The sequence below is a fragment of the Embiotoca jacksoni genome, unplaced genomic scaffold (assembly GCF_022577435.1).
Source record: "Embiotoca jacksoni isolate LCO1_2020_lvr unplaced genomic scaffold, fEmbJac1.0.p SCAF_3, whole genome shotgun sequence".
Classification (NCBI taxonomy): Eukaryota; Metazoa; Chordata; class Actinopteri; family Embiotocidae; genus Embiotoca; species Embiotoca jacksoni.
The window spans coordinates 3,537,139-3,562,150 of NW_027185381.1; the positions used below are offsets into that span (position 1 = coordinate 3,537,139).

Below are 25,012 nucleotides of genomic sequence, written 5' to 3' on the forward strand. Positions count from 1 at the left end.
CACACACACACAGAGACAGAGTTTAACATGCATGCACATACTACATGTTATGTATACACACAGTCTGACATACTGAGGATACTGATATTCACTTAAATATACAGACATATAAACTCATTCACATACTCATGTTACGACTGTCAGCCGATATGTTTGGGCTGAAATTCCGTTTTCATGCAAACGCTGACTCATTAATCCTCAGCCTGTTATCTGCTTAAATTTCTCCTCTGTGAGCTTCAGGAGACGTAGATGATGTAAACTATGGACTACATACCATAAGATTACATTTATATGAAATTTTGGACGACATAATATTATATGACATTTTATGAGATTTTGGGTGAAAAACTATAGTATGATGTTTTAATGACATTTTGGTTGACATACTATATTATGAAAATGTATGAGATTTTGGACAAAAAACTATAGGATGATGATTTTTAGACATTTCAGATGACATACTGTAATATGACATTCGTTTGAAATTTTAGGCTATCAACTATAAAAGGACGTCTTCATGACATTTTGGACGACATACTATTGTATGACTTTTTGGACAACATGTTATAGTATGACTCCTTCTGACTTTTTTTTCATACTTTGGACTCATACTCATGTTCAGAGTTCTCTGAGCTGCACTGATATGGGGGTCACAGTTCATCCCGAGAGCACATTTTATTGACGCGGTCTTCCACTACAGTGTATGATACACTGTGCTGTGTGTAAAGCTGAGATTGGTCCTGAATGTGGTGTGAATAATGATTTTATTGAAGGTATTGACCTGGTGATCAGGAGAGAATCGGCAAAGGGTAACACTAATGTGTTCAAACAGGCTGCAACCAAAACACATGACGAACACACATTTAAATGACTGAATCAATCTCACACCACAATGTTCACTTGTTTGGTATGCAGACCGGGGCACTATAATTGCATACATATGATGAGTTGCTGTAGCTCTGTCCACGCACTTTGTCTCACTTTTTCCTGTCCTTGCTGCTGCAGTCGTCCTGCCTGGTTCGCCTGCAGAGACCCTAAGATGACAGTTGTCCACTTTCAGCAAGCTCTTCTACTCTGAAGATCCCGAACAACCGTAGATCCTGCTTCATAGTACAGACCTTTAGGCTCTGTAAAGTGTCTTCAGACTATTTCAATTGTTATTAGCACTATATAAATTATCTGAATGGAAATTTAATTGATACAGTGACTATTAATAAAGGTAACAGACTTGAACAAATGATTAATAAAATGGACATTTTGTGGTTGTTTTCATAAAAAGAAACAGAAATCATGTCAGTGGCACAGCTTTCAAATGACTGACAGTTTGTCAAGTTTGCAGGAGGAATGAGGACCGAGGTGCACCACACTGAGACATGAGGACAAACAACAAAAGCACTTTATTTAAAAGATGACAGGAAAATAAAATAAAGTGCATTCACCTGGTGAAAACACGAGGGGGGGGGACGGGGACAGGTGGAGGGAAAAACAAGATCAGGCCATGACAGAAGATTAACAGGATCCTCAGCACACAAACAAATCCACCACGTATCAAATATAAGAAAAGGACGAGTCAAAGCACAGATCTGAATCGATGTTGTGGGGGACAATTGAAACAGGCAAAACATGCAAGAAAAGGAAACGCATACTAGATCCTAATTAATTTAACAACAACCACTAGCTGCTGATTGGTCTACCCTTCAGAGTGGCTGTGCAAGGGTTTCTACATTGTAATGACACCAAAGAGAATTAAAGCTGTAAACAATAGTCTGGCGGAGGCAGGCTTGACGGCAAAACTATCTTCTGATGCAGAGACAGGAAAAAGAGAGCAGGAGAAAAGGTTGAAAGAAACTCAGCTGCTAAGGGCATTGTTTCCTGTGTGGTCCACACACTCACCACTCACACATTTACTTGCCCCCTATTATATCAAATAATACAAGCATGTGGATTTACAAAGTTCACACAATAACAAGAATTAAGTTCAGTTCAATCTGCCAACTAGCTACTGACAACCAAAGCACGAGCTATAGCTGCATCAATGCGCTGTAAATCTATATAAACCATAAACTGTGCATACAGGCTGAAATAAATCAGAAGTCACAAAAAACCATCTGGATTTAAGTATTTTTCTTTTGTAACACAAAGTTGTTTGAAGTGTTAGAAGTTAGCTTGGTAGTTCCTAAATATTATACACAATGCCAGCTGCTGCAGCTTCTTCATTCTCACCCAGTGATGAAGAATAAATACAGAACATATTTCTGTGGTTTGCACTGTTTGTTTGAAAGATAATTTTTTTCAGTAAAATATAACTGGAACTACTTTCACGTCAAAATATATGCCCGTTTATTGGTTGCATAAGACCAGTCCACACCATTAAGACTTGTGCTGACCACCCATAAAACACATCTGAATGGATCCTTAAGAAGCTGCTTCATCCCGGATATTTTAAATGTAGTCAGTTGACCTGCATTGACGCTAATGATAGCATTGTTAGCTTTCCTCACTAACAGCCAAGTTACACACTTATTATGGTTTCAGAACCCTGTTTCCAAAAAAATGTCAACCCTGTATAAAATGTAAATGTAAACAGAATGCGATGATTTGCAAATCTCATAAACCCATATTTAACTGAAAACAAACTTAAGACAACATATCAAATGTTGAAACTGAGATATTTTTTTTGTTTTATGAAAAAAAAACATATGCCTTTTTTTAATTGAATGCAAGAAACACCTCTCAAAAAAGTCTGGACAGAGGCCACAAAAGATGGGAGAAGTTGAGTAATGCTAAAAAAAAATAACATCTGGTGGAACATTTCAATTAATTACGTAAATCTAGCAACAGATCAGTAACATTATTGGGTATAAAAAGAGCATGCCAGAGAGGCAGAGTCTCTCAGCAGTGAAGATGGGGATGGGTTCACCACTCTGTGAAAGACTGCGTGGGAAAATAATGCAAAAACTTATTAACATTTTTCTTTACTGTAAAATTGCGAAGAAGGTTAAAAGTCTACCATGCAAACAAGACACCATACATAAACATGATCCAGAAACACCGCCACCTTCTCTGGGCCTGAACTCATTTAAGATGGACTGAGGCAAAGTGAAAAACTGTCCTGTGGCCGCGCACACTGGGCTAAAGAGGAGAGGGACAACCAAGCTTGTTATCAGCGCACAATTCAAAAGCCAGCATCAGTGATGGTACAGAGATGCATCAGTACACACGGCATGGGTAGTTTGCACATCCCGGAAGGCACCACTAATGCTGAATGATATATACAGGTTTTGGAGCAACATATGCTGCCATCCAGACAACAACTTTGACAGGGATGAAGGTTCTTATTTTAGCAAATGACTTTCTGCACATATTACAAAAGCATGGCTTTGTAGTCGGAGAGTCCAGGTGCTAAACTGGCCTGCCTGCAGTCCAAAACTCCAGCAACTGGTCTTCTCAGTTCCCAAACGTTTACGGAGTGTTGTTAAAAGAAGAGGGGATACAACACAGTGGTAAACATGCCACTGTCCAAACTTGTTTAAGATGTGTTGCTGCCATCAAATTCAAAATGAGCATACACTTTCCACAAAACAATAAAGATTTCTCAGCTTCAGCTGTCTTTTGTCTATTTGCAATTCAATGTTTTTTTCCTGATTTGGAAATCACTGCATTCTTCTTTTATTTCCATTTTACACAGTGTCACAACTTTTGTGGAAACAGGGTTTAGTCTAGAGTGAAATGATCCTGTTGTTTCTTTACATTTCATGGAGGAAAACTTACAGCGCGTAGAAAATCATTCAGACAGTAAATGAGGCTCTCGTCTCCATCTCTTGTGACAAAATAAAGAAATATTTCTTTAACCTATGATCTGTCCATTGGTGACATTCACACTATTACACATGTTTCTCTTGTCACTGAGCACTTCGATGGATGCCTGCCTGATCTGGGAAGGTAACAGGCGACCCTTCATGTTTGACTGCTGTGATTGGCCGACGCAGCCTTGCTGACGTTTTGCTGCACTGTGTCCTTCGTCGCCCTCCTCCTCTTCACCAGCATTGACCATGTTGCAGTTGACATCTGAGTCCAGATCAGCGCCTTTAGGCATGGGACAATACGTGGAGTACTCGATCTCCTCAACACATGAAGGCTCGTCATCTTCAAAAGAGCTGCATGAGAGAAGAGATGCTGAATTAAGAGGTGCTCACCAAAACACTGTTTCCTTGAGGTCAAACAAACACGGTGACATGAAGAGTTAAAGAGAGGAGAAGTGCATCATGGGTGGTCCCCCAGCAGCCTCTACAGCAACAGACCTGCAGGATGGTTCAGGGTCACCTGAGCAGCTCTGGAAACTTTATCAAACAGGAAGTTTGAATGTTAAAAGTAGAGAGGGAGTTGGCCTCCTGAACCAGAACTGGGAGCTGTTTCCACAGGAGAGGGTTCTGAAAGATCAAGGCTCTGCCTCCCATTTTACTGTTGGAAACTCTGGAACCACAAGCAGGCAGCACTCTGAGAGAGAAGCTCTGTTATGATGATCTGGTTCTAAAAGATCTCTGAGATCAGATGGAGCTTGTTCATTAAGAGCTTTGTAGGTTTAAATTCTATTCTTGATTTTACAGGAAAACAAATCTGATCTCTCTTGTTAAATCCTGTCAGGACTCTCACTGCAGCATTTTGGATCAACTGCAGATTTTGAAAGAGTTACTGGGACATCCTGACAACAAGGAGTAGTCCAGCCTGGAAGGAACAACAGCATGGGTCCCCATCACGCTGACGTGGGATGTTCCTGATTTTATTCATATTACAGAGATGAAAGAAAGCAGTCCTACAGACTGGATCTGTGTGAGTTCAAGGACAAATCCTTATCATCGAGACTCCAAGGTTCCTCACAGTGGAGCTGGAGGTCAATGTTCTCGAGACGAACTCTGTGGTTAGTGAGAAAGGTGTTCGAGTGTTCAGGACCAAATGCAACAACTTTAGTTTGGCTGAGTTTAGAAAATTACAGCTCATCCAGGCCTTTATGTCTTTTAGACATTCTTCAAGTTTCGTCAACTGATTTATTTCATATGGTTTCATATAAATATATAGCAGGGTGGCATCTGCATAACAAAGGTTTATGCAGTGTTTCCTCATAATATCACCTGATTGAAGCATGTATAAACTGAGGCCTAACATTAAATCCTGTGGAACTCTATAACTCATTTTTGTGTATGTGGAAGAGTCATTGTTGACATGAGAAATAGATGAATTGAACCAACCTATTGCAGTTTCTTTAATCCCAATGACATGTTTCAATTTCAGAAATGAAACGTTCTGATCAGTGGTGTCGAAAGAAACATTGACATCCAGCAGGACAAGATAGATGTTCCACATGCGTGCTGTATACAGTACATCCGGAAAGTATTCACAGCGCTTCACTTTTTCCACATTTTGTTATGTTACAGCCTTATTCCAAAATGGATTAAATTATTTGTTTCCCCTCTAAATTTTACACACAATACCACATAATGACAAAGTGAAAAATGTTTGTTTAAAATTTTTGCAAATCTATTAAAAATAAAGTATTCACAGCCTTTGCTCAATACTTTGTTGAAGCACATTTGGCAGAAATTACACAGCCTCAAGTCTTTTTGAGTATGATGCTACAAGCTTAGCACCTATTCTTGGGCAGTTTCTCCCATTCTTCTTTGCAGGACCTCTCAAGCTCCATCAGGTTGGATGGGGAGCGTCAGTGCACAGACATTTTCAGATCTCTCCAGAGGTGTTCAATCGGGCTCAAGTCTGAGCTCTGCCTGGGCCTCTCAAAGACATTCACAGAGTTGTCCCGAAGCCATTCCTTTGTTATCTTGGCTGTGTGCTTCGGGTCGTTGTCCTGTTGGAAGATGAACCTTCGCCCCAGTCTGAGGTCCAGAGCGCTCTGGAGAAGGTTTTCATCAAGGATGTCTCTGTACATTGCTGCATTCATCTTTCCCTCCATCCTGACTAGTCTCCCAGTTCCTGCCGCTGAAAAACATCCCCACAGCATGATGCTGCCACCACCATGCTTCGCTGTAGAGATGGTATTGGCCAGGTGATGAGCGCTGCCTGGTTTCCTCCAAACATGACGCTTGGCATTCAGGCCAAAGAGTTCAATCTTTGTTTCATCAGATCAGAGAATTTAGTTTCTCATGGTCTGACAGTCCTTCAGGTGCCTTTTGGTAAACTCCAGGTGGGCTGTCATGAGCCTTTTACTGAGGAGCGTCTTCCATCTGGCCACTCTACCATACAGGCCTGCTTGGTGGAGTGCTGCAGAGATGGTTGTCCTTCTGGAAGGTTCTCCTCTCTTCACAGAGCAACGTTGGAGCTCTGTCAGAGTGACCATTGGGTTCTTGGTCACCTCCCTGACTAAGGCCCTTCTCCCCCGATCACTCAGTTTGGCCGGGCGGCCAACTCTAGGAAGAGTCCTGGTGGTTCCAAACTTCTTCCATTTACGGATGATGGAGGCCACTGTGCTCATTGGGACCTTCAGTGCTGCAGACATTTTTCTGTACCCTTCCCCAGATCTGTGCCTCGATGCAATCCTGTCTCGGAGGTCTACAGACAATTCCTTGGACTTCATGGCTTGGTTTGTGCTCTGACATGCACTGTCAACTATGGGACCTTATATAGACGGTGTGTGTCTTTCCAAATCATGTCCAATCAACTGAATTTACCAGGTGGACTCCAATCAAGTTGTAGAAACATCTCAAAGATGATCAGTGGAAACAGGATGCACCTGAGCTCAATTTTGAGTGGCATGGCAAAGGCTGTGAATACTTATGTACATGTGATTCTTTCGTTTATTATTTTTAATAGATTTGCAAAAAATTTGCCCAAAACTTTTTTCACGTTATCATTATGGGGTGTTGTGGATAGCATTTTGAGGGAAAAATTGAATTGAATTGAATTCTGTCTGAACAAAGTGTGAACAACTCGAATATGTAATGAGAGACGGCTGAAACCCATCTGACAACTTGTTGAATTATTTTATGTTCAGGCTCTGTCCTTCTCTTCACAGTGTGACCTTGAGCTCAGCCACAGTCACTGTGATTGACAACTGACAGAAAGCCCCGGTAACCAATAATCTGATTATACATACACACACATCATGGAGCTGTGTGTGTGTGTGTGTGTATGTGTGTGTGTGTGTGTGTGTGCGTGCGTGTGCGTGTGTGTGTGTGAGCATGTAGAGACACACTTATAGTCCGTTGGGACAGACAGGATGTGACACGCACACTGATCAACTTACTGTGGCTGAAAGAGACAGAGGAAAGGGAGGAAGGTTGGGAGGAGACAGAAGGGAAAGACAGAGTGTGTCTTGTGTCTCGCATACTGATAGCACCAACTACGTGTTTGTGTGAGTGTGTGTGTGAGTGTGTGTGAGTGTGTGTGTGCAGCTTGTCTACAGTGTGTAGTCATACATCCTGATTGTCTGAAGGCCTGATGTGAAATTATTCTAAAGCAGATTTATACTTCTATTAATTAGATTTGATTGACATTTTTCATTCAGAAATTCATTAACTCAGCTGTGATATCAGTGTGTAAAAGGGGGGGGGGGGACTGAGGTTCTGGTTTAATAGTTGCTTTAGTGGGGTTTTCTTCAGTTGTGTGTCGTGTTTACAGAGTTAACAGTTTGCAGTGTTGAGTGATGGGACATGACTGCAAATTCCATAAAAAAGAAAAAAGAAAAGAAAATGAAGAAGTCTTCATTTATGGTCAGGAAAGTTCATGTTAAGAATTTGGGGGTCCATGGCATCATCCATTAGCTTGGTATTAATGGAACCCAACTCACTGTGGGAATATGTGAGTGTGGCTTCGCAGCTGCAGTTCTCTTTGCTGTGATCACAGTCTGGAAACCCAGCTCGCATTAACATTCACTCAGCCACTCTCAAGGGCGGACCAATCAAACACCAGAGTCTGAAAGTTACGATAACGACAATGAAGTCAAGCGTCTTTTTCTAAATGTAGCTGCAGCGGTGGGAGAGTGTTGGAGAATTCTGATTGGTTAAAGCTGCTCCAATAGTTTCAAAAATAATCTGAGGTTTAAATCCAGCGTGATGCAATGATCCCCTGTAGTGTGCACAGACCAGATATTCATGCATGAGTCAGGTAACACCAGAGCAGGTCAGCATTGACTTGTACACTGTATGTACGTTATATGCGCGTGCGTGCGTGTGTGTGTCTATAAACTACAGACCTTTTCAGGAAGGGTGTGATGGTCACTGTTTGTTGACTGAGGTTAATTTAACTATATGGTGATCTTGAAGGATGCTGCTGTTTTTAAACCTGCACTCACACAGAGGTGTTGATATATTTGTGCATCCAATTTAATTAAACAAGGGTTGAATAAACATTAATGAAGCGAGTAGGAAGTGACTGCATAGGTTTTAGCCAGGTGTGAGTAATAAAACTGGAAACTGAGTGTATTTATGAATGTCACTGTCTCTATGCATATGAATTTATCTGTTAAAATGAAATGTGGGAAGATAAAATGACTATTTAGGTTTACCGGCTTCCTGCCGTACATCTGGGAATATAACAGGACGGCGTGTGCTCGTTTTAAGGTTGAGGAGTTTCAACATACGGTCACACAAGCGTGCAGGAGCAATATGGAGTTTCGTAGAAAGGAAACAGAAGATATAAGTTCGATACTTTGGCAGTGTTTGTGGCTAATGTGCCCTGGAGCAAGGCACTCAACCACCATGACTCCAGTGGACCTGCTCAGCAGCAGATAAGAAGTATAGCGGGCAACTGCAGCGACACGACTGTGAGTGGAGTCAGACTGCAGTGTAACTTTAGTCCAACAAAGCACTGCTCATTTGAAGTGCAGTTGGGCAGCTGAGAGAGGAGACGAGGGCAGAGCTGAATGGATCCCAGCAAGCAGAGCAGGTTGCAGGCCGTGGCAGCCCGCCAGGCTCGCTGTGAATCATAGTGCTGAGCAAGATTTCCAACACGGTTTGTTCAAAGACACGAAGAAGCTCCTGTGGGTGTAATCAGAAAGAGAAACAGAAGCAGAGAGAGGACAAGCAGTGTAGATACAGAACACAAAGAGAACAAGAACAAGAACAAGAACAAGAACAAGAGCAAGAACAAGAAGAAAAGGCAGTCAGCGCGTTCTGTGGCTGATAGAGAGCACAGGAAGGGAAGGCACTGGAGGCTCAAACCGAACTCCACATTCAGAGTGAACAGCTCGTCTTTTCACAGAAATCTCTTTCATATTCTCCGGTCTGCTTCTGCCCAAAGTTTTCCAGAGCTCAAGAGTTCCTCTGCATCAATCAGCTGCTGAAAGCTGTCTGTAACATCAGTCCAGTTTTTTCTGAAGGCAATCACATGAAAACCAGAGTCAAGAGCACGATGAGCAAATACGGCTGCTCTCAGGTGGATGCTGAGAGCCTGGAGGAAATATGTGTTACCGAAGGAGTATTTTTGAGACTTGTGATGACAGAGGAGGAGGAGACGGTTTGAATCTACAGTACAGTGTTCGAGTCAATGTGTGACTAGCCGACCTTAGCATAAAGACCAGCAGCAAGGACACTTTGAGACGGGACAGGAAGACAACCACACGACCAATGCTGCGATTAATGGACTCCACACCAGGCATCAGCCTATTAACATGGTAGAGTCATCTATAGCGATCTGAACCACAGAGCTGGACGCTGGACTCGGCCATCTTTCTGTTCAAGGTCTGTTTCATGGAAGGTGAGTAAAACTGCACAGTTGCGGATACACCTCGGATGTCCTCATATGTGCAGCGGGAGCATCCGATCAGTGCCATCGTGAAGGCTGATCTGCAGACAGATGTTTGTACAGAGGTTCAGCCTCATGTAGGGTGACCACATCCCAGCAGACCAAATGTGGGACAAAGATCAGGTGTGTGGTGGACAATCTGGGACAATTTACTGATGCTGAAAGGTTGTCTTAAATTTTAATGTTTACCAACCTTAGAACATAAAAACACACAATATACGAGGCAGGTTACAGGTCAGGCATTTCGCATGTCAAGGCCCAAACAAATATATCTTATCTGATCTTAAAAATAATAAAAGGATGCTACATTTTCACAGTAAGTGGTCTTATGTGGCGCGAGCTTTATGCCCACAGTCTGCTGCCCTGCAGGATTCAAAATGCTGCACAGTGAACAAGAGTTACATCAACCACTGTTTCTTCATCTGACTGCAGCCATCTTTAGGTTTCAGTGGGAATATTGCACATCCACATTTTAGAAAAGTGTCAATCAATATGAGATATGTCATTTCACCATGTGGGACACAGAAATGAGTGCTGTGCAGTCCCACATAAAATGTGACAACTGGTCACCTGACTTCACACTCGTATACCACGCGGACCTCTGCTGTGACCCGGACACACGACTTTACGTGACATGCAACATTTGTTTGAGCTATTTAGTGAAGACCATACTAAGTTTCAAGAGGACACTTATCAGGAAAATATAGGACATCTGTGAATGAACCAGACACTGGACCTACTGGCAGCGGACGGGGACAAATGAGAGTGGGGATGGGGAGTTAATTTGAGACCTGATATCCAGGTATGTTTCCTTTTTCAATGTTAATTAAAAGTAATTGTTAACTTTCAAATTGTTTTGTATAGTCTGCAGCCATGCAGCTTCTCTGAGGCTTTACCTCAACATGAGAAGCTGAACACATGGTCCCAATAATAATGCTAACAACAACACTGCTCACAATCCAAAGTACTGAACAAAAGAATATTTAAACCAGATGGTGATGCAGGTTGAAAAGTCAGAGTTTTCACACAGTGAATAAGATCGGTCCTCTGGGAAATCTGAATATCCAGAACAAATCCCTGGACTCTACTCTCTCTACTGTAGTTCTATCTGTTCTTTATTTGGTGCAGGTCAAACAGAGGGACAGACAGACAAACCCACACTGCCATCTAGGGGTCAGATTGACTCACAATATTAACCCATAGAAAATGAAGTATTAGATGAAGGTGTGGTATACTAAAGCTACATTTTCTTTACGTCTACATATATGAAAATCACATTGTTATTATATCTATATAATGTTGGGTTTGGGTTAGGTTTCTGTAGCCTGGTCAGCCAAATATCAGTGATTCAGCGAAATGCAACAATACAACTGACTGTTTACTCTACAGAACACATGCAGCGTCCGACACAGTCACAGCTGCCAGCTCACACTGATAAAGTCCACTGGAACGAACAAAGACTGGTCTAAATGTCAGCGGCCACAGAGCTACTGTCATTGTGTCAACAGGGAGGGAACGTCACTGTGTGTGCTGCGATATTTCAGAGTATGGTGTCCCACAGTGCCACACAACACATTCCTCCCACCTTATTCTTCATTCATAGTTCAGTGGAGGAGTTCTAGTCAGCATGGAGGTGGAAAGGTCACGATCACCGCAGATGACCCTGCTGGCTGCCATGGAGACAGCATGTGAGAACATCTCAGCGGAACACCCGCAGACGGTGGATAGACCTTCCGAAAGATTCTGTCTGCGCTGCATTAAAAGGGGGATATCTGATGTGATGTGATGTTAGATGAGAATCCGACAGACAGGAACGTCGGGAGGTGTAGAAGGACTTCACTGTCAGGCGTAACTGTTACGCAGTGCTGCCTGCAGCTCCGCCTGCAGCTCCGCCTGAGGGGTGTGCTATATCATATCGTTTACTATAATACTGGTATCATTTTTCATACAATAGAAAAAAATCATATGGAGATGGAGACATTATTCCGACCTGTTGATATAAAAACGTCACACGTAGTGTAACCGTATGACATACTTTTGCAGGCTATTTCACAACCAGCATGGCTGAAAGCGTCAGCTCAGATTTCTGGGGTCTCTTAAAGAAATTGTTGGTCTCAGTTCTGTTCTGTAAATGTGAAGCTACAGCAACTGGTTAGCTTGACTTAGTATAAGGATTAGAAACTGGGGGGAAGCTGTAGCCTGCCTGTCAGGAGGTAACAAAATCCACAGCTCAAAGAACGACTGTTTTTTGGCTGTAGTGTTGGTTTCTTAAAAAGGTTTGATGAGTGGGAATTATTTAACAAAATACTCTTTTACAAACAGAATGATAACTACAGTTTAGATTATTAAAGGGAGAAAATAATCAGCACTGCATCTTAGGGTTTATTTTGATCTGTTCCGTTCCTCCGCTTTCCTCTCTGCGTTTTACACTGGGTGGCTCCGCCCCCGCTCCACCCACACGGAGCTCCACACAAGGAGATCTGAATCTCACTTTGAGGTACTGCTGTCTACTAAAGAACTGAGATATGTTTTTTGTTTGGTTTTTACTGAATATTTGGAGACATAATGTTACGTTTCTGCTGACATATAAATCTGTTACACTTATTTTGTTGAAATTGGATGTGATCAAAATTAATAATGAGATATTTTTCAGTATTTTGTCATCATCAGGAATATTTTAAAATACCCAGATATGTGGTGATATTATTTTAGGGCCATATCTCCCACCCCTCACTCTGCCTGAGGGGTGTTTCCCAGTTTTACATTTTCTAACTGTAGTTTCTCCTTTGTGCTGCAGCTTCTGTAAAACATTTTTTTTTCTGTTCTGTGTCGCAGTGACCCGGTTTGTCAGAAAACTACAGTACAAACAAGAAATGTGAATCCTGTCCGGTGTTGCTATCAAATCCCACATCCACCAGTGTGTGGCGCTATAAACCACACACAAACTGACACAACTCACTGAGACTGACCATGTGTGGATTAACTAAGTTTAAAACGTGTTCAAGTTACTGATGCATCTGAATTGACTTTTCTAACTGGGGTGGATGATGGTTCTCATCCATGACTGACTGATGTGTCACAGAACCACGGTCCAGTTTCTGTTTGGAGGAAGCCATCATGTTTTATAAAATCCATAATAAGTACAGCATAACCAGCAGAAACAGCAGCTCGTTGTTGTGTGTGATGAATAAAATATGAAATATGAAAGAGAAGACCACTTTATGACAAGACGTAGGCAGTCACACATCAGTGTCACAGGCAATAAGTGTTGCACACGCTGTATGTAATTATCCACACATGACATGAAGTCAGTGATGGACCTTCATTCAGTCACTTTGTGTGAGAAGACAGAAGAAAGACAGAGAACAAACCAGAAAGAGAGAACGAATGAGGGATGTGAGAAAAGTGAATGAGCTCACGAAGATAAAGATGAACAAGGAAAACGTGGTAACATGTCAGAAGGAATCAAGGAAAGAAAGAAAGGATGAGAGGAGGAGACAGTGCAGGAAAGATGAAATGAGAATAATGCAAAAAGTGAGTAAACTCCTGAGAGTTGGATGCAGAGCAGAGAGTGTATTCAACTGCAGACCTTCTCTCACCTCCACCTGTCACAACTCTCTGGAGAGATTGAACACTTGTCTGAAAATCAATGGAAGCCATTCAGCTCCACTTTAGATCCTCACATCAATCACTGCAGCACAGCATACCTGTGTGTGGGTTATCAAACAGAGGCGCTCACGTCTGGTGCTGCACACACACACACACACACACACACACACACACACACACACACATACACACACACACACACACACACACACACACACGCACGCACACACACACACACACACACACACACACACACACACACACACACACACACACACACACACACACACACACACGCACACAGTGAGACGCTGTACTAGCTTTCCATGAAGGCAAAACAAACTCATTCAACTTATTTTGTTGTAGATAAGTCTGTCAGTCTGTGTCCTATAATGAAGTCACTCTGCATTTCATCAGTGATTAAACCTTTGCTAGCAAGAACAAAGCAGCCTGATGAATAGTAAAAGTAAAGGGAATGATCTCTGTGACTGCAGTGAAAACAGTCTGCAACAAGTTTTTGGTGTCCTCACCGGACGTGTTCGGGTGTTACACTGACCTGTCCATCACATTCACAGCCAGACAAACAGCCACTGGAGCTACAGAGTAAAATGCAGGACAGTAAAAATGTGAGCTGCCAGTTTGGACTGGACTTGTTCAAACAGGAGAGGATCTGTTCTATGAGACGGACTGACAGGAACCTCACACACGTCCATACTGTCACTAGCAATAAACACTGACAGCAAAAACACTTCTCAGGGCAGTCACCACATCCAGTCTGTTTGTCCCTTGTCTGGAGAGAGGGATAAAAATAGCATTGTGTTGTATTTGAAGCAGCTTTTATGAGCTCGAGCGTATTTGAGCATTAAAACATCTGCATCGAGCTGGCAAAAATGATTTTCTAATTTCACTGATTTATGATGAGCCTCAACCTCTCATCCGAGTCTGCTCCAGGACGTCTTGTTACATCCTCGGAGGAGGCTTCTCGGTGCAAAGGGAGTACAACGTCACTATAGTAGTAATTAACATCAACATGCAGCATGCTGTTGGCTGATGATCCCACAGGTCAATGAGGAAGGCTGAGGCCGATCTGCAGGCTGCTGTTCTGTCTTGAGGCTGCTCTCGGTGGAGAAACTGTGTGTGTGTGTGTGTGTGTGTGTGTGTGTGTGTGTGTGTGTGTGTGTGTGTGTGTGTGTGTGTGTGTGTGTGTGTGTGTGTGTGTGTGATCGATTTCTTGATGGATAAGCAATCATATCTACAGCCTGGAGCCACCCTCAGGTAAACACGCGCCTGTTTCACTCTTCATTTACAACCCGAGGCTAAAAATACTCTGTGACAACTACAAGGTGGAGGAGACTGCTGTCGCACAGCTCCCACCGCTCCACCAACAACACCTACAGCTGCTTAATGAAACCTGCTCTCAGCTCAGCTCACAACCTGGGGGACATATCTGACTGAGCTCATGTTGAACTGAGAGTACATATTACATGCATTATTTCATGTTTGTCGGTGCTACATTGGAATTCCATTTGCAGGTAGAAACCGCGGACGGGTCCTGTTGGTTCCGTCCTTTATGCCCCAATGGAACATTTCAGAAACGTTTCTGTCTGCCCGCTTATTTAACTTCCATATTTGGTCACTGCCGCGTGATTTTTGTGCTTCTAGTGGTTAGACGTTGTTAAATGTCTGCGCCACATCTGATGGGATATCAAGCAGTGACTAAAATAGTGATCGGTTCCAGCGGGCGTGTGGTGCCAGAACACGACGTGTTGAAACTGTGAACTGAGCCTGAACCTTCAGCTCCGGCCCTGCTGCATACAATCAGCACAGTAGCTTCACTTCAGAGGATTATCCATATTTTCCTGCCCCTGTGAGGGCATTTAGATAAACATGCACATGTCACAGGCTTACTTGTGAGAGTTGTGGTCCAGGATGTTGTGGTCCAGGTCGACGTGCTTGTTGACTCTCCTGGTGTAAAGAGCCTTCATGTCTTTGGTTAATGACAACAGACTGTGGCAGAACTTCACCCCCATTTCCTGCAGCTCCCTGGTTCCTGTTTGCAGGCCCTGCCCACACACACATACGCACGCACGCACGCACACAAACACAGAGTCAAAAAGAATTGTAACTCTTTATAATGGGAGAAAGGTATCCACTCAGATCTTAAAACATTCACTGACACATTTTCTTACTGGACTGATGGTAAGAAGTATTCAGTACATGTTCAAACAAATCCTGACCAACAGAAGTCCACTAGTCACAATGAATCCCTTACATTACTGATTGAATCAGTACCTTTCAGTAACGGAGCTCCCGACTGGGGACTGAAAGATTTTACTGCTGAATTTTATTCCATTTTATAATTTCAATGAGTTGATTGGGAGTCTAAGGAGCCAGAGCCTTTTGCAGCAGGGAATGAGACACAATGAGACATCTCTGCTCACTGAGCCTCAATTTAATACTCCTTCCGTAAGAAATTCATTTCACGTTTGTAAATGTCTGAACACTCAAGTTTGTAATTCCCAATTTGAATCGTCAGACTCAACCCGATCACGTCGGTTCAGGCTTAGATTATTGAATTATTCCAGCAGATTTGAGAGGGTCGGGTTCTGCGCTGCGATGGATCAATGAACTGTGCGAGTGGGCGGAGCTCTTCCCCAGAAATTACAGACGAGGAAAAAGTTCATTGAACAGAGGTGTGAGCGGCTCGGTGGTCTCCATGGAAAATAACAGGAACCGTAAGTCTGTCACATACTTCCTATTTCACGTGAAGGCTTCTAAAATATTGATCCAAAACACATTTGATCATTAGGTGGGCGGCAGCAGATACGTGCATGTGTGAGAAAGGTGGTTGCTTAATAATTTCAAGAGAACGACAGGTTTACATGTGGAGCATAAGCAGATGTCCGTTTGCCTAAGAAACAAAATCAATATCTCTGCTGTGTGAGCTTCAAATTACTGGTCACATCAATACAGTTTATTGTCCCCTCTCCAACAGCCTTCCAGTCAAAATCCCACATCCAAATATTCACCCAAATCTCCCATCTTATTACCATCATAATGACTTTGTGTTCAATACAAAATTGGAAGTTTATTCTTGAATGCTGAAAAAACAAAAAGTCCATCTGCCTGTCTCATAATGGGGAGCATAAGATCGTTGGTGAACAAGGACTGATGGATGGACGAGTTAACATCACTCAGAAAGAGCAAATTTAGTCAGCAAGACATTGTCCTGTTGGCAGTAACTATCCATTTATATTAGTTATTCAGAGTTTCCCCAGACCACAAGGACTGTTCATTTCCCTCCACTCACTAAAGCAGATCTTTCTTATTAGTTTTCTGGCGGTCCATTTGAAAATAATCCCATCATTAATTTGATATTAAGCTGCAAAAAAGGGCTTTTGGGGGGGGGGGGGGCAGTTTGATGGACAGGCCTGTGGTGCAGTGTGGTTTCCGGTATAGGTGGACGGGATGTAGCACCCTCGGGTTTCCAATTAGATCGAGTCAGATCCAAATATATCACTTCTGGCTCAAAAAGGCTCCAAACTAGCAAGATGTCAACGGCTAATATCCTTGGATGCAGAAATGTGTTCTGTGTTCACAGACAATGGTTTTCAGAGGTGTTCCTGAGCCAATGCAGTGATTTCCACTGCAGAACTGTGTCTGTTTTTAAAAACCTTATTGTATTGCACTGTGTCTTGTGACTTTATGCAGCTTTATCTCAGTTCTATTATTCACTGTTCATATCATCCAATACCATGTGTGTTCTGTTGTAGCTGGATTTTAGAGATGCTTTCTCTATATGATGCAATATCATGTGCAGACTGTGTAATAACAGAAAGGTTTGTCATGAATGTGGAATGAATACAGGATGTGCTGTATTTTGGTCAGACTATTGCTAACACACTGAATAAGGGTGAGAACATTCAGCTTTGCTGTGTGGACATACTGTACTCCAACAGGAGCTAATGTTCACAGCACACACAGTAATATCACATACATACTATATATCACAGAAGAAATAAACAAACTGCCTTCAGCAACCAGTGGATGTCAGAAGGTTTCTATGGGCCTGTTTCACACAACCACACACACACACACACACACACACACACACACACACACACACACACACACACACATGTACACACCTTGTATATTCCCTGGTCACAACCATTGTAAGTACTCTCCATGGTATAACTTCTCAGCACACCCATTTCCCTCCACACCACCACGCGGGCTGTGGCAGACCGAGACTTCTCCACCTGACAAGTTCAAATCAGAGTTCAGTCTGAACACGGAAGCATCTCTGACGTGATTTACTTTTAACAAAGATAACAAAGCGACCTATTCTGTGTAATGATAATGATCAAAAAGAAGGATTATCATTATTAGAATTGTTGTAACTGTTACCAAGTAGTTGCAGCTGTTGAAAGAAAAGGCGGGTGCGATGCGATCCAGGGTCTTTGGGATGGTCTGGAGAGACAGAGAGACAATGACAACCCACAGCAGAAATACCAGCACACATTCATGTCCACTGGCTCTGCACATAAGGAGAGCATTTTAAAGCTAACAGTGTGAGTGTGTGGTGTCAAGAGTGTCGTACCCTGTATCCAGGATCTTCTTTCAGTCCGACAGTGTCCACAGCAGAGCCAGACTGCCAGAGAGTCTCCTTAACACTGCAGCCATACAGGAACACATTCTTCTTTCTGGAGTGGCCGTGGTAGTCACAGAACACCTGGGGCACATGAGACAGAGCTTTGTGATGCTGCGTTAAACATTTACACAAATAATCAGAGCACATTCAACTCGTAGTAAAGATTTAAAGAGCAAATCCAAATTTAGAGAGGTAAACGGACTCCCACGGGTGGAGGATCCCGGAGGAGATTTTATCTGGAACTACTTGGAGATGTGGAGCATGAGCTCTGGGGAACAGAACAAATGTCACACAAATGTCTGACAGGATAGAATGATGAAGTGATGGCATTTTAGATTCAAAGGGTCAAAGGTCAACTTCACTGTGACATAATAATGTTTCGGTCCATCATTCAGCTCCATTGCTCCTGAACTTCGAGCTGTTCATTTCCAGCTGTGAACGGAGTCAATGGAAAAAAAACTGTACTGATCCACCTCTGACCGCTGGTGAGCTAAAAGCTGGATCCCCTGCAGTCCAACTATTGACCGGCGCATTTAGGAAAGTGATGCATCTACTTGCAACACAGATCTCTGTCACACTGCTCAGGGAGAGCTCGAGGGGGTGGGAGTAGATGACCACCTGGCTGCATGACCATTGACCTCCTCACCAACAGTCAACAGTATGTTTAAGCCTTCAGGAGAATCTGATGTGGTGTTCTGCAGCAGGGTATGGTGCACTCTCGTTTTCTATTTAGACCCTGCATGACTTTAGACATAACAGAAGGAGCTGTCATGGAATCAGAAGGGAATGAACAGGAGTATAAGAGGGTCACTGAGGACTTTGTAGACTGCTGTGAGCATAATCAGGCCTAATATATTCACTGAGACTGAGACTGACCCACCGGAGCGACACTGTTACCAGCTACAAGGCCAGAAGTACCAGCAAACAAGATATGTGGGACACTCTGTTGGACAGTCTGGGCCCAGGAAGACAGTTAACAGTGGCCTAAGATGTTAATTAAATGGTGCAGCTACTGGAGCTTTCATTAACCCTGTAGATGAAGGCTGAGGGTGGAGGACAGGTTTACAGTCTGGTGGCTGCAGACCGGGAGCCGGTGAATAGGGACAAACTCGGTGGGAGGCCAAACAATCCAAAAGACTAACCAAAGACGACACCACGTATCCAACGGAGCAGCACAGCACCACCTGTTCAGATGTAGAGTGTGACCCAACAGGGCAGAACCACAGTGGGTCTGACCCGTGTCTTTATAATTGTAACCTCACCTAATTCAATATAAATTTCCTAAATTTGATCAAAGTGCCTCCTGATTTGGAGAGGATGTTACATACAGAATTTCTCCACACACAAAATCATCATATGGAATAATAGCAACATTACTGCTTGAAAACCAGATCTATTTATTATTGTCTGTCTATTTTTGGGTTGCTAAATTTTTTTATTTATATCTATTATATATTGTTTAGTTATGAATGATTCCTTCATGTTCGATCCTTTCCTCTAACAAGGCAGAGAATTTCATAATGTAATGAAATCTCTTGGAGACTGAATTTTATTCTGTTTTGATCTCTCCTTCCACCCTCACATCCTTCAGAGATTTTTGTGGCTTTTCAACAGCAGCGACTGTTTGTGTCACGGTTTGTGTTCACACTGAGCGATCATAATGTGTCATCGAGGAGGGTCCTTTTTAAAGTCCACATGATTTTCACAGTATGTCAGACTACAACAACAGTTGGCAGCTAATGATGTGAATTAATCTGAAAAAAAACATGCCCCATTAATTAGGAAGAATTAATTGAAGTTGATTTATTGAGGTCATTAAAGACTCATTACATTAAATTTCAGTTCAAGCCGGACACATACAAACACACACAAACTGACCGAGAACACACTCGGTCTGAATGATCTGTAGGTATTAGGAGGGAAAATTGGAGTAATCAGGCATTCATTTAGCTGTTAATTGTGTTCCTATTGATTTGAAATCTCACTGATACATGTAGGAAAACCACATGAGAGTGACTGTGAAGAAAGAAAAAGTGTGGTTGTTCACAAACAACACAGCACTCAGTTCCACGGAAATCGTCCCACAGGGTCAGACTGTCAACACCGAGTTCTCACATTGGTATCATGACAAGGCATGAAATAGACACGCCCATCCACAACCGCAAAACATGAGATAGCCACGCTTTGGCCTGTCAAGACGTGGAAGTTACAGGTTTTCCTGTAGTGGATGAAAATGAAACCGACTGCATGCTTTGAGGCATGTGATTTACAGGAAAATTTAACTTATCGCAAAACCACGTGGTTGGGGTTATGTTTATTTTTTTGATGCAATATTTGATGTACGCTCTCTGATCATGTCCAAGGAGAAACAGTGGACGCGTCGGACGAGTGCTCACAAAAACAGGCGTAACTCAGGTGCTGATTTTGATCAAGTAAAGAAACCTGTAACACTTAGTCAGGAGAGTTCTACCTTCCTCCTGCTCCTTATGCTGCTCATCGTTCATATACAACAGGAGTAGTCTCAGAACTGATTGATCCACCCTAAATGCTGCTCTTTTCTCTCTCTGCTCTCCCCTCACTCTTGATGTGGATGTTCTCCACCTCTGAGTCTGCTTTCTGTTGTAGGTTTCTTCCAGCTAAAAGTCTTTTTTTTTTCCCTCCCAACTGTCGTTTCTGTGAGGATTGTTGAATTCCTCTCTATAATGTTGTCACCACGTAAAGTACCCTGAGATTAGTTCTGTTGTGATTTGGTTCTGTATAAATAAAAGTAAATAAAACCTTAAGAAGAGGTGTCTCTGTCTTCACCAGACACACGTGATGAGCACAGGTTTTTGTTTTGTTCTAAATACAGTTATGACGGATCAGAGCTGATAACCTCACTGTGTTGACATGACTTCAGGTGCATATTCCCTCCAAGTAGTTCCAACACGTAACATCCACCAGAAAAATACATGTTTTTTACATTCCTGTGTTCACAGACTAAACAAAGGAGATATGCATGCAAATTAATGTGCATTAGAGGTGCTGGTAGGTGTATTTATAAATTAAAGTCCCAAAGTGGGCAGACGACTTGCAGGAGGCGCTTTCATCTCCAGTACAGAGCAGTACGTGTTCTCACCAGAGGAGTTCGTCCGATGCTGTTGAGGTAGTAGAGGAAGCCCTTGGTGTGGTAGATGGTTGGACTCAGGACGGGGTCCGGTTTACACCACTGACGATTCAGGTCCTCACTGTTAAGATCACAGCGATTCCTGAGGAGACACAGCAGAGACACGACATTTGTCCTGTGAGTGCTTTCATACACTGTTACCGTTTTGTTACTGTTTGGTATATTCACATAGTATGTGACCAAAAAAAATAAAATAGATGGAATATGTAACAGCTGCTTTATTGAAAAAGAAAATAAATGCAATTTCTTACATTAATATGCTAAATAAAACAAGGAAACAACAAACAATCTCTGACCTTCTCCAGCAGATTAGTTTCTTTGTAAATGTTTGTGCTTTTAACCAGACTGTATCTGCTGTTAAACAAGAAATGTTTACAACTAACTAATAATTACAGTGAATAGAGAATAAGCTAAATATAAATATGTATATGTACCCAGCACTGCAGCTCTATCAGCATGTCTACTGTGTCACTTCATTGTTTGCTAGGTGACCTTTGTTAGTGTATGTCAGCCTGATTGACAGCCTGATTTTCTACAAGCACAATAAGTCGAGTGTAGGTATGTTAACTATCTGCAAAACTATCCCCCAAACACAAGAGAACATCTCTGTCCACTGGAAGCTGCCAGTAACAGAAAGGTAAACTCAATGCAATACCTCATTCATTATCAAAGGTTAAAGGTTCAGTGTGGGATTCGGGGAGATCTAGTGTCAGAAATAGACTATAATATTCATAATGTCACTGGCTCCACAAAGGTACCGTCAGGTTCTCACCAGTTTTACGGCCACCATAGATTCTCTTTACACCACTAGATGCCACTAAACCCTGGACACTGCTCCTTTAACACTCACCATCTTTTTTTTACAAAAAAACACTAAAAGCTTGGAATCATTTTGCTTGTTGGTCACAGCACATAGAGGTTCACAGATCAAGGCTGTGCCCCTATAGAACAATCATTTTGCCATTTATGTACTCTTATTACAAAGTAAGGAATTATGGCTATTTTTTGTTGTTGTGGTATTTTTCTTTGTTTTACACTGTTTGAATTATGAGAAGAAATGTGTGTCAGTAGAAACTGAATTTGAAATGTGAGAACTGCATTTAGAGAGTTGAATCTTCAGTGACATTAAGTTTTGCAATTTAAATTAAAATACAAATGAGTCAAATGCAGTTTCTACTGACATATTTCTGCCCATATCTTTCCCTTTGACACAATGAATCATTTGTTTCAGGACTACACTGATATGATTGGAAGCATAGCAGCAGTGTTTAAAGGGTTAAAATAAATATGATGTCACACCACAATCTAAGCATTTCTACATGGTGAGCAATGGAGACATTTCCAAACAAAAGGAAAATGCATTTAGTAACTGGTTAACATATGATCCAAGTATTCCCTCATAAATGATGCATTTCTCCATATGACAGTGGTCTGAGATCTGTGGGACTATTTCGAGGACTGAAACGCGTTAATTACGTACATTCTTGTGGTTTCAAACTTCTAGTGGCACTGACATACAATAAGCATTCTAATGATTCAAACGCCTGTCTGCCATGAACTCTGGCTGCGGTTGTTGGTCTCATCTAGCAGTGATGCAGTCTGTCAGCTCCATCATGAATATTCACAAGTCGTCCTGGATATTACCCAACTTCAGGCGATAGGAGATTTTGGAGAGAGACAGAGAGGGAGGAGAACATTCAATTAAAAAATGACTTAATAAAATGTACAGGATACTGAATACTGCAATTAGAGTACTGTAGTGTTGATCAAGTAACATGTGACAGATGTGTGACAGAAAAAGGCAGACAGAGAGAGAGACAGAGGGGGAGGAGAGACAGGAAGTAATCAGAGAGATGAGGGCTCTTAGAGATAGCACACGAGCTGGCAGATGAGTCTGATAACATTTTGTTACACTGGGATGAGCTCCAATAGGAGCTGAGTGTTTCTGTGTCTTCCTGTTCAAACTGTAAAGCTGTAGTTCATTGCAGCTTTTTGTTTCAGCCCCCTGCTGCTGACGCCTGTTCTCCTCAGCTGTCCAGGGCAGACTCATCTACAGTGTGATCCACTGCAGATTACCAGCTAAAAGTTAACGAGGTGAAGAAAAGAAGGGGCTCTGTTTTCATCCATGACTGGCTTTAGGAGTAATTGTTTGCTCAGACTTAAATTTAAGACTAGTGTTTGTCCACTGTCCAAGTCCATTAAAACACAACTACATCTCCAAAAAAGTAGGGACGCTGTGTGAAATGTCAATAAACAGAATGTGATTATCAAAAAAATCATTCAAACTCTTATTTAGTTGAAAATAGAGAAAACAACATCAAATGTTGAAATTGAGAAATTTTATTGTTTTATGAAAAATATGTGCTCATTTTGAATTTGATAACAGCAACACGTCTCAAAAAACAAAAGACTGGAAAAGTTGTGTAAGTTGGGCACCAGTTAGCGAGTCTGACAGACATTCCAGAAGGAAAAGAGAAGTGCAGCACAGCGTCGAGAGTCTCCCGCCTGTTGCATTTCTTTTGAATACTAGTGATAAGAAATTATACATACAATAATAACCATCAGTTACACACACACACACACACGCACTCACGTGCCATTGATGACTCCGTCCGGGTTGAGGATGGGGATGACCTTGAAGACGAAGGCCTCCCTCAGACTCTGGGCCACCAGATCACTGCTGCACAGGAACTCCAGCGTGCCCTTCATCACCCAGCTGGCGTTCGACTCACCGGGATGCACTCGGCCCGTCAGCACGATGCAGGGACGGTTACCTGCAGAGAGACAGACATCAGCACCACAGAAAACATGCAGTTCATATGTTGTGCAGAAACATGACTGCGTTTTTAGAGATCGGTTAACATGTGAGCTGTCGGTGCCTCGTTAATCTACAAAACTGCATCTAAACTGTTGTCGAGTGTTTGTCTACATTTCCAGTTAGCTTTCCTGATCAGGTCTTTGATTAAAGCTGCACTGATTCTGCGTCCTCTACATAACAATCTGTCAGCGATAGTGGCTGCCAGCCAATTATGTAACAACCACAGGTCATGAAAGATGATGGTGATGCTGTCGAGGGCCGTGATGAACATCTCCGAGTGTCAGGGATTTCAGTGTAAATGGTGTACAGAGAGCGAGCCAACAGATGGAGAGCGTGATCAGTCAGGGCTGTTTGAGCTCAGAAGCAGTCTGCTGCTCAGAACGTACTTCATGTCGAGTCTGAATGAGCGCCGAGCCGACAGAGGATGCTCTGTCATAGTTCATTTACTACGACGTAAAGGGATTATTATTGCACTGCACTTATCCGTTTACAGCTTGTTTAGGTTGGCGAGCAACTGTTCAAATTCCACCGACAAGTTTAAAGAGAATGTACATCCAAACATTAAGACACAGATCAGGATTAAGTTCACCTACTTTCCAGAAAACATCGGGAAAAATAATCACTGTGCATTGAAGGCCGTTACACACCATCACAAATAAACAACAGAAAAACACTCGCAGCCAAATAATTCACATCACAACTCTTCATACCGGCAGCCACGTGAATTTGTGACAGTTTTCTAAAGAAAAGTTAAAATAGAGTCAAATCGTTTTTCAGAAAAAGACGATGGATTCAAAATGTCAAATTCTCTTTTTAAAATCGTCCCGATTGGGACTGTGAGCCATTCCCCTTTTTCCTTTGAGCAGTGCATTGTGGGACACCAGCCTCCATCAACAGCACACTCAAACACCAGGATTGCATTTTACTGTGTACACTGAATGTTTTGACTGTTCTTTTATTCTGACATGTTTCCTGTACAGACAGACTCTGTATCTGCTAATTAGAATGAATG

The 25,012-nt window shown here is 42.3% G+C and overlaps 1 protein-coding gene across 1 annotated transcript in view; it reads right to left on the minus strand.

Annotated features, from left to right (window-relative positions):
• Positions 1-1,374: 1,374 nt before the first annotated feature.
• LOC138206617 (cytosolic carboxypeptidase 4) overlaps positions 1,375-25,012 on the minus strand; it is an 87,403-nt gene continuing 63,765 nt past the window's right edge. Inside the window, exons 21-27 of the mRNA XM_069163446.1 lie at positions 23,776-23,956; positions 21,135-21,264; positions 17,966-18,097; positions 17,773-17,835; positions 17,511-17,624; positions 15,271-15,425; positions 1,375-4,157 (exon numbers count right to left, since the gene is read on the minus strand). Coding sequence (XP_069019547.1) covers positions 3,848-4,157; positions 15,271-15,425; positions 17,511-17,624; positions 17,773-17,835; positions 17,966-18,097; positions 21,135-21,264; positions 23,776-23,956 — 1,085 coding nt within the window. The 3' untranslated portion in view covers positions 1,375-3,847. The remainder of the gene's footprint in view (positions 4,158-15,270; positions 15,426-17,510; positions 17,625-17,772; positions 17,836-17,965; positions 18,098-21,134; positions 21,265-23,775; positions 23,957-25,012) is intronic.